General features: G+C 30.0%; 1 protein-coding gene across 2 annotated transcripts; it reads left to right on the top strand.

Moving 5' to 3' along the window:
* The first annotated feature begins 568 nt into the window (after window positions 1-568).
* LOC109146876 (heavy metal-associated isoprenylated plant protein 32-like) lies at window positions 569-3,353 on the top strand. 2 transcript variants are annotated; one of them, XM_019294544.1, is made up of 4 exons: window positions 569-1,106; window positions 1,461-1,536; window positions 1,708-1,997; window positions 2,046-3,353. In XM_019294544.1, the coding sequence occupies exons 1-4, from the start codon at window positions 1,077-1,079 to the stop codon at window positions 3,003-3,005; spliced, it is 1,356 nt and encodes a 451-aa protein (XP_019150089.1). In that variant the 5' UTR covers window positions 569-1,076; the 3' UTR covers window positions 3,006-3,353. The 2 variants fall into 2 exon arrangements, with proteins under 2 accessions (XP_019150089.1, XP_019150088.1); XM_019294543.1 differs by having other exon boundaries at window positions 570-1,106; window positions 1,708-3,353.
* The last annotated feature ends 7,511 nt before the right edge of the window (window positions 3,354-10,864 follow it).

Here is a 10,864-nt window from a genome sequence, read left to right on the forward strand (position 1 = left end):
GCGGATACATGCGCAAGAGCAAGCTAAAGCCACCAAAATAATAGTAACGAATACATAAAAAGGAAAATAAAAAAGAAAGAGGTTCAAATTAGACTGCACAAGATAATTGGGAGAGAGACGTGAAAGGTGTTTGGTAAATTAGCTGATAACTGTTTGGTATAATTTTAAAAAAATTATTTGAAAAAGTTGCTTTGAACAACTTTTTGAATTTTAGCATTTTGAAATTAATTTTTTTAATCAAAGTTAAACAATTAATAGTGGTCAAATAAGACAAAATTGATTGATAGGTTAATATTTTACCAAACAGGACTATAGATAATATTAAATAAAAATTTAATTCATATAGATTGTAGAAGATATATAGATACACAGAACTAAAAGTTGAAATGCATTATTATTATTATTATTTTATTTATTTTTTATTAATTGACTAATCCGTAACAAATTATAACAATTACTAAGAATATCTACAATTTAAGATTGAGGGTCAATGTATAAAAACTGTTATTGAAAGAATTATACTTTATCATTATTATATAAGAAATATTTACACGTTAAATACAGCCCCATCCTTCTCATTTCTCAAACTTTGTGCCGAATCCCTCAATTGTATATCAGTGTTACCACTGCTCTTTCTCTCCTACCTCTGAAATACAGTATTCAGAAAGCACCAGCAAAGATGTTAATGTCCACCCACCAACGCCTATAATCTCTCTCTCTCTCTCTCTCTCTCTTTCTCTCTGTCTTCTGAAAGACTGGAACTTTTGCTGTCTATCTCTCAAGATTTCTCTTTCCTCCTCAGTTGGGAGTCACATTTTGCCTCTGTTATCAGTCTTGGACAAAACTCAGAGGAAAATAATTATACGAAACATAATCATAATTTCGAATAAGCTCTTATATTTTGTTCATGTTCTTAGCTTTTCACACTTTTTGGTATGTGAATTATATATATTCACCATCTCCATAGCTCAATGCCCATTTAGCTGTTTTCCGCCTCTCTCAGATCTACCAGCACCCCATCCCCATTTCCTAATTTCCTGCATATTGATTTTTCCTGTAACATTCAGATTAAGGAAATGAGCAAGGAAGAGTTCTTGAAGATCCAGGTACATCCCAAATTGATTACTCTTTTTTTTTTTTTTTTTTTTTTTTTTTAATTTGCTAATTTGTCTGTCGGTATATGCAAATACTCTCTCTCTCTCTCTCTCTGTGTTTAGCTTGGGATGGGTGGGTGGATGGAAGGATGGATTGTACAATTCTGCTTTACTGTTTTGGGCCTTGCTTGCTATAACTCAAAAAATCTTTCTTGATAAATTTGCCTCAAGTTGTTTCCTTTTCAATTTATTTAACATTTAAAAAAAAAAAAAACAATTTTTTTGTTCTTTTAAACTTTTTGTTTTGCGTTTGGATGGTTGGGTGCCAAATTTGATTTTACTGGCTGAATTTGGTTGTAAATGCAGACCTGTGTTCTAAAAGTCAATATACACTGTGAAGGGTGTAAGAATAAAGTGAAGAAAATCTTGCAGAGGATTGAAGGTATATATGTTTCCATTTCAAGGCTCAGTTTTGATTTATTTAATGTTCCTTCTCAGGTACACAAAGTGCCCAAAGATCAATTATTGTTTATGACTGTGATTAATTTGTTAGAAATTGGGTGAATTTTGAAATATTTTATGCTGAAATTTGGAGAAATCTGTTATGCTATAGGGGTTTATACCATAAACATCGATTCGGAATGGGGGAAGGTTACTGTTTCTGGAAATGTAGACTCTGCTACTTTGATCAAGAAGCTGATGAAGAAGGGGAAACACGCGGAGTTATGGGGGAGCCAAAAGGCCAATAATAACAATCAGAATCAGTTGAAGAATTTGCAGATTGATAGTGGTAAAGGTGGGAATGGCAACAAGGGGAAAGGCGAAAAGGGGACTAACAACCCGAATCCAATGCAGATGAAAGGTGGAAATCCTGGAATGGTTCTTCCCCAGCAGCTTCAACAGATGAAGGGTGGAAATCCTGGAATGGTTCTTCCCCACCAGCTTCAACAGATGAAGGGTGTTCAAGATATGAAGATTTTGCCCCCTCAGTTCAAGGACTTGAAGATCCCGGCGAATTTGGGCGGGGGCAACCCCAAGACTGTCAAATTCGACTTGCCCCAGGAGGATGACTTTACTGATGACGAGTTTGATGATGATGATGATGAGTATGATGATGAAGAAGATGACGATGATTATGATGATGATGATGATGATTTTGATGATGAAATGGACATTATGCCTCCCAACAAGATGAAGCCTGTGATGGGCAATGGGGGCGGTGGTGCTCAGATGCCGAATATAATGCATTTGATGAATGGGAATGGGAAGAAAGGTGGAGTTATGCCACAGATGAACATGGGAGGTGGTAATAAGGGTGGCGGTAATCAAATTCAAGGCGGTGGATCGCCCAAAAAGAGTGGCAAGAATGGCGGTGGACATCCTCAAGATGGAAAGAACAGTGGCGGTGGCGGTGGCGGAGGCGGAGGCCATGGTGGTGGTCCTAACTTCAACGGCAATGGGGGCAATAAAGGGGGTGGAATAATGAACAATGGGCTACCAAGCATGCCTAACATGATGGCAATGAAAGCCAGTGTTCCTAATATGGGGCCAATGCCAACAGGCCAAATGGGTCATCAGATGGGTAATCTTCCAATGGGCCAAATCCCGGCAGTGCAAGGCTTACCGGCCCCCGGTATGAGCTCAGCCCGCAGCAATGGAGGTTACTTTCAAGCCTCCGGCCCCGAGATCCTTGCAGGAAACCCCTACCAGCAACAGCAAATGGCCGCAATGATGATGAACCAGCAGCATGCCAATGGGAACGAACGGTTTCAGCCAATGATGTACGCTCCTCAGCCACCCGCTGTGAACTACCTGCCCCCGCCTTATCCTTACTATCCCTATCCCCAGCCAAGTGACAACTACGGCTCCATGTTCAGCGACGAGAACCCTTCAGCTTGTAAAGTCATGTGAGTTGTGCTAATACGCTGATCTCTTGTGGTGGTCGTGGTCGTGGTGGTGGATGGTTATTTGCCCGGGTGGTAGTGCCAAACATAGTTCAGTGACTTTGCTAGCCTATTAAGATGCCATAATATACAAGGATATGAATATTCCATTTGGTTGCTATTTAGTTTTGCCTTCATTCCCCATTGCCTTTTCTTAGGCTCCTTTTGATTTTATATATATATATATATATATATATATATATATATATAAATTCTATAAGTTTAGAGGTATTTGATAGAGTTGGATGTAATGTTTGTACATGTAAGTTGAAAATCATAAAATAAGATGAAAACTAGAATGGGTTTTTATCAGAAAGATCACAACTCCATTTCTTCACCTCTTTCATCTCATTTAGTTAATCTTAATTAATTATTTAATTAGAAGTTGGAGGAAATAGTCACATGTTGTGCAGTTCTCCATTATTATATTGTCGTCCATGAATGTGAACCAAATAATAGAGGAGACTATTGTGGTGGGGCTGCTAACTACATGCCTCTTCATTATGGTGAATGTGAGAACATGACTGGACCCACCACTGATCAATTACGATTCCCTTATCAATTACTCAAAATATTGATAAGTTCAATTAAATACACTTTTGAATTAATTAGTTTAATTGGCGTGAGTGTATATACATTTATATCTTTTAAGCGAAGTAGAAGTTTAAAATTTGACTTATTCAAAGCATTTTGTAGTTTGACAAAAAAAATTAGTTTTGAATTACACTTTTTTTTTTTTTCCTTTTCGATATAGCGATAACAATTTTCTATAATATTGATGTTCAATATAATAATGTACTCCATCAGTCTCATTTTATGTGTCTAGTTCGGTTAACGAGGTTTGACTGAAGTTATTTTTAATTTAATTTTTTATAATATTAAGTTTAATATTAGTATACAAAATTTATATATTTAGAAACTACACTAAAAGTACTATTAAACACACACCAAAAAAAAAAAAAATTAAAAATGAGTCAAAAATACTAAAGAAAATAAACAAAGAAAAAAAAGTTGGTTTGACTAATGAATAATAAGTATGACAAATAAAATGGGACAGGTGGAGTATATCATATTTAATTACAAGAAAATGCCTTTTTCTCTCTTTTAATTTTCTCCTCCAAAATGTTTTCTCATTATGTGACGTTTATTCATTGGGCATCAATGAATTGGTTGATTCCATTACTAATTAAAAATAAATTTAACTACTAATAAGGTAATGTCACCTCAAAAAGAAAAATTTATAGAAAAAATAAGGGAGAAGTTGGTAGCATTGATCTTAATTACCTTTGGTATTATTTGTACCCATGCCAATAATATGTACTATGCAATACAATTAAATATATCATATTTTTGTTTCTAAAAAATATATCATATTTGATTGTATCTAATGTTATCCACACTATGCTGATTGACACCATAAGAAAGGTACTATATTATATTATAATATTTAATTTATTTGATAACCATTATAATTTTTAAATGCATCCTCATAACAATTATATTCACAAATAGCTCTTTATGTTTCTCTTTTTTTCACTATTTCCCCAACATTAGCTTTTATTAAAAACAAAAAAAAAAAAAAAAATAGCCCCAACATAATTTAAATCATCAAATATCAGAAAATACGGAGTAAAATTATTTTGTAAATCCTCGAATCAAAATTTAAATAATATTATGCCTCAAAAATTCACTAATTAATTCCCTATCAAGTAATTAGTTGAAAATTTTGGATGTGAATGCGGTGGAATGTTGATAAACATCTGTAAATGTTTGAATTCTATGATCTTGGAAACAGGGGATAACCCTTTGACTATTTGGAGATAATAAGTGATGATTAGGTTATAAGAATGTACACAGTAAGTGAGTAAATGGGTGGACCAATATGTCTAGCAATATTTTGTAAGATTACTTTGATTAGATATTAATATATATTATTGATTAGATGTTAATTGAAAAACAGGGATGCATGGATATCAGATCGCAACTGTTGATTTAGCAACAACTTTCTTCTGGTATGAAAGGATCTTCATCAGGATACTCTACAAGACTGCTGAGCAATCACTACTACCAAATATATATATATATATATATATATATATATATATATATATATATGGATAGATAAAAAGACATTAGGAACGATTTTATTTATCACAAGCAAAACAGTATATGCACTAATTTGATTCTCTACTCTCAATTTTTATTTAATTATTTCTACACTTAAAATTTTAATATAGACACTTTTATAGAGATCTATATAAAATATATATATATATTAGCATCCACTACATCATAAAGTAAATTTGAGATAAAAAAATTTTAAAATGTAATATATATTAGCATCCACTACATCATAAAGTAAATTTGAGATAAAAAAATTTTAAAATATGGAGTACATTTACTAGAACTCAAACATCATTTTTCGTGCAGTAGGGACAAACATTCAATGCAGTTTGGTACGTTTAAAAATTTGTCAGCGTATTGCCGAACTTTGGCCAACAGTCATTTTATTATTTTTTTGACATATATTTAACTTGAAAAATTTTAAAAATCTTGAAATAGAGTGTCTCCTTCTGGTAATTTTTTTTTTTAAAAAAAGAGAATGGGTACAAATAGGCCATTAAACTATTTGGAGGATAGCAATTAAGTCACTAAATTTGAATAAGTTTCAAATTGATTCATGAACCTGAAAAAAAGAGCAATTAGTATTTTTAGCAGCAACAAGTTTGTATTGATTAGGATGCTATGTGTATTTTTTATTTATTTATTTATTATTATTATTATTATTATTATTATTATTATTATTATTATTATTATTATTATTATTATTATTATTATTATTATTATTATTTTCCTACCAAACATTTGACCTTAAAAAAAAAAAAAAAACTAATCATTTGACCATCAGTTCGGGTTCATGTGCGGGCATAGCTTCCTGTGCAGTTGACGCACCTTAAGCATTAAAATAACGCATCTTAAGCACGCAAACAAATCTCCTTAAGACACAAACCACACATCTTTAGCATACAACAAAGCACCTTAAAAACACAAATCACGCACCTAGGCAAAAAAAATGTGCACGGTAACCTTTTAAAAGAGATTATTGAATATTTTTCTTGTTTTTTTTTAGATTTTTTTAAAAGATTTTCTCTTATAAAATCATATACTTCATTCCATAAAATTTGGTAGTACATTACATGCCAAAAATCGTATAATAAACATATTCTATCAAGATTTTTATTTAATAAAAATGTTCCATATAAGACACAACAATGTGAACTGTAAGGCTAAACAAATTACGCCAAACAATGTGCTCTGTAAGGCACTTTTTTTTTTAATTACTATTTTTGCCCTCTAACAACGCGTATTTCATTTAACATTATGAAAATTACATCATTGTCACTGCTCACTTCATTAAAGATCAAAGACTGAGATAATCTATTTTTTTTTTATCCAATCTCTGCACATTTTTCACCTAAGGATCAATTTTCACATGATCCCTTATATATATACTAGTTTTTTTACGCGCATTGTGCGATTGAGATAATGCCCAATGTTTTTTTTTTTTTTTTTAAATAAGTACTTTAAAGTATATTAAGGCAATATTATATTGAAATTGTTCATGCATAGATAATTGAAGGTTGAATTTGCGTATTTAAATAGGTAATTCTTCTGCCAAAGGTTGAGTCCCCAACACCAAGGGCCCCCCACACTCTGACTCGACAGAGCATTGTGGGAAGTTGTAAATCACGGTGACTCAATGGTTCAGCAGACAGGACCAAATGCCGGTGCGAACAAGGAATCTGCCCACTTTGGACATAATTCCCGCACTGCCGCCGCCGAGGTTCAAACCTTGGTCTCTTCTCCCAAATACTGCCCACTAAACCATTGAGCTAAGCCCGTGCGGGTTAAATAGGTAATTCTAAGTTTACAAATGCAAGATAATATAGTCAAGATTGATTATAATTGTCAATAAAATAATTGTATAGGTATGGTTGAAACCAAATACGGGACATAAGGGAGAACAAATAAAAATTAGGGCATAAAATATTAAATATATACTAATATTGTTTGAGGAGATTTCGACATTAGGATTTGTGGTTAAGTTCTATTAAGACTTTAATATTAGAATTAGATTAATGGTGTAATTATAATTCAATATTAGACGTTAATATTAGAATTAGACTAACGGTGAATTAACGGTATTTAACGGAAAAGTTAAATGGATAATCATATAATTAAGGATAAATTAGAAAAACTTTAAAAAAAATTAAAACCTGAACAATTTGAATCATTCATTTGATTTAATAATTTGGCGGTCATTTTTTCTACCCAATGTTAATAATTAAATAAATTCGTTGGTCAAATCCGCTAATATAATCTGTAATTGCTGATTGTCAAACAAGGATATTGCAAGGTAGTTCTCACTTCAATTTGTTGTGTGATTTGAATACTCTCTTTGTCACAAAATCTCTCAAGTAGTTAATATGGTTGGCTTTATTAATTATATATATTTTTTTAATTTTTTCATGGTATTAATAAAATACTTGGTAAATAAATATATAGTATTATTTTGTATTATAACTTTGATATTTAATTAGAAAAATAGTGCACAAAAAAAGATAATAGACAATGTAGTGAATATAATCAATTGATGAATTTGAATGTAAAAATTTTTACATTTGAGAAAAATAAAGACAATATAACTAATAAAAATATTTCTCTTAATTAATTTATTGATAATGAATAATTTTTTTTTACTGAATTAAGACATTGTAAGGACAATGTAGCGAATATAATCAATTAATAAATTTGAATATAAAGAATTTTTATATTGTAGAAAAATAAAGACAATATAACTAATACAATTATTTCTCTTATTTAATTTATTGATAATGAATAATTTTTTTTGAATAAAGGCATTGTGGACACATAATTCTAAATTAAAGAAATGCATATCTATAATTTTTTGTTGTAGCTACTAAATTATTATTTATATAATTTAATAAGAGTAAAATAGAGTACTAATTATGCCAACTTTGATTGGGATGAGGTTCGAACCTAAGGCCTTTTTTTTTTTAATTGAAATCAATGAGTAAGTTAACGGTGAACTAACGACAATTCTTAAAATTTTAACGGAATTAGTAACGGTGTGTGGGTATTTTAGGAAATTTTAGTGTAAAATTTAAATCTTATCAATCTTTTAATCAATCTGAGCCATTCATTTGATTAAAATCTGTGACCGTCATTTTTTCTACCAATTATAGGCCTAACTCTCTTGGACTCTTATTAGTATAGTAGATAGATATATATATATATATATATATATATATATATATATATATATATATATATATATATATAGTATATATATACATATATATATATATATACATATATATATATATATACATATATATATATATACATATATATATATATATATATATACATATATATATATATATAATATATAATATATATATACATATATATATATATATACATATATATATATATAATATATATATATATATATATATATATACATATATATATATATATATACATATATATATATATATATATATATATATATATATATATATATATATATATATATATATATATATAAGACACTTTTTTTATTACTATTTTTGCCCTCTAACAACGCGTATTTCATTTAACATTATGAAAATTACATCATTGCCACTGCTCACTTCATTAAAGATCAAAGACTGAGATAATCTATTTTTTTTTATCCAATCTCTGCACATTTTTCACCTAAGGATCAATTTTCACATGATCCCTTATATATATATATATATATATATATATATATATATATATATATATATATATATATATATGGCACTTTTTTTTATTACTATTTTTGCCCTCTAACAACGCGTATTTCATTTAACATTATGAAAATTACATCATTGCCACTGCTCACTTCATTAAAGATCAAAGACTGAGATAATCTATTTTTTTTATCCAATCTCTGCACATTTTTCACCTAAGGATCAATTTTCACATGATCCCTTATATATATATATATATATATATATATATATATATATATATATATATATATATATATATATATATATATATATATATAGGGATGCACTCAGGTGCGAATAAGTGCTCAGGAGGGAAATGCGAACGAATCAGTGCGCGACACGTGTCCAGATCTAATACCTTAAAAAAAACGTGGTGGCATTTTCGTAAATAATTGAACATCGAAATGCAAGTAAAATCACTTACAAGTGCACCTACTTTCACCTATAAGTGCATGTAATTTTGCCTTGTTAGCATTCACTTTCCGCAAACATTCATGCACCTGGGTGTGCTTATAACTATATATGCAACTATTTATAACTATAGGTGCAACTATTTATAACTATAGGTGCACCTACTTTCACCTATAAGTGCATGTAATTTTGCCATGTTAGCATTCACTTTCCGCAAACATTCATGCACCTGGGTGTGCTTATAACTATATGTGCAACTATTTATAACTATAGGTGGACCTACTTTCACCTATAAGTGCATGTAATTTTGCCTTGTTAACATTCATTGATCTAAGTTCAGCGGGTTGTAATACCCCTGAAAACCACTCGCAAACATTCATACACCTAGGTGCAACTACTTATAACTATGTGTGCAACTACTTAGAACTATAGGTTCAACTACTTATAACTATAGGTGCAACTAAGTATTGATGCTCAGTGTAAATTTTTACTTGCACCGATAATACATTTTACATGCACTTGTAATACATTTTACTTGCACTGCGATGTTCAATTATTTACGAAAATGCCACCGCGTTTTTTTAAAAAAATCAGTGTTTCTCATCCATTAGATCTGGACACGTGGACGGACAGAATTCATTCCTATTTCGCTCCTGGGCGAAGCATTCGCACCTGAGTGCGATTATATATATATATATATATATATATATATATATATATATATATATAGAGAGAGAGAGAGAGAGAGTGGAAAAGTAGTTTTCTTTTTTCTTCTTCCCCTCTTCTTTAATTTGTACAATTCATATTGACATTTGATATTCTACATATATCGACTTTGTTTGGTAGAACTTATAACTTATTTTAAGTTAAAAATAAATTATAAACATTATTTGGTGAAAGTTAAAGAGTTTAAAATAATAGCTTATTTTGATACGCTATTTCTAAAGCTTCAAATATACTTAGTATGTCAAAAATTTATATTATATATATTTTTTATTGTACCAACTACCAACATATCAATATGTTGGACATACATTTTCTACGAAATTTGTGACAAATTAACTTTTTATACGCAAAAAAGATTGGCTGATTTGTCTATTTATTGGTCATATGTCGCTAATTTCCTATTCTAATCAAGTATATCAGAAGAGTGCGTTGAAAAATTGATAGTTTCTAGTAATTATATACTCGCTTTGTCTCATTTGATCTGTCCTACTTATTATTCATTGGTCAAACTAACTTTTTCTTCTTTGTTTATTTTTTAAAATATTTTTTACTCATTTTTAAATTTAATTTTTTTTACTTAATAACTTTTAGTGTAGTTTCTAAATATATAAATTTTTTTATACTAATACTAAACTTAAAATTATGAAAAATTAAATAAAAAAAAATTTTAGTCAAATCTCGTTAATCGAATCAGACACAAAATGGGACGGAGTGAGCATATGCTTAAGAATGGGAAGGGGCCAATGCATGGCTATGTGGATCCATGGAACATGATAGATATATAGCTATACGAAATCATATGCAGCTTCTAAAGGCATAAAGCTAATGGTAGGTCCTGAAGAGT

The sequence above is a fragment of the Ipomoea nil genome, unplaced genomic scaffold, assembly GCF_001879475.1.
Source record: "Ipomoea nil cultivar Tokyo-kokei standard unplaced genomic scaffold, Asagao_1.1 scaffold1940, whole genome shotgun sequence".
NCBI classification, from domain to species: Eukaryota; Viridiplantae; Streptophyta; class Magnoliopsida; order Solanales; family Convolvulaceae; genus Ipomoea; species Ipomoea nil.

Coding starts and splice junctions, on each gene's coding strand:
- LOC109146876 (XM_019294543.1), top strand. CDS start 1,077: ATGAGCAAGGAAGAGTTCTTGAAGATCCAG. Junction 1,107..1,460: donor AAGAGTTCTTGAAGATCCAG/GTACATCCCAAA, acceptor TTGTAAATGCAG/ACCTGTGTTCTAAAAGTCAA. Junction 1,537..1,707: donor AATCTTGCAGAGGATTGAAG/GTATATATGTTT, acceptor GTTATGCTATAG/GGGTTTATACCATAAACATC.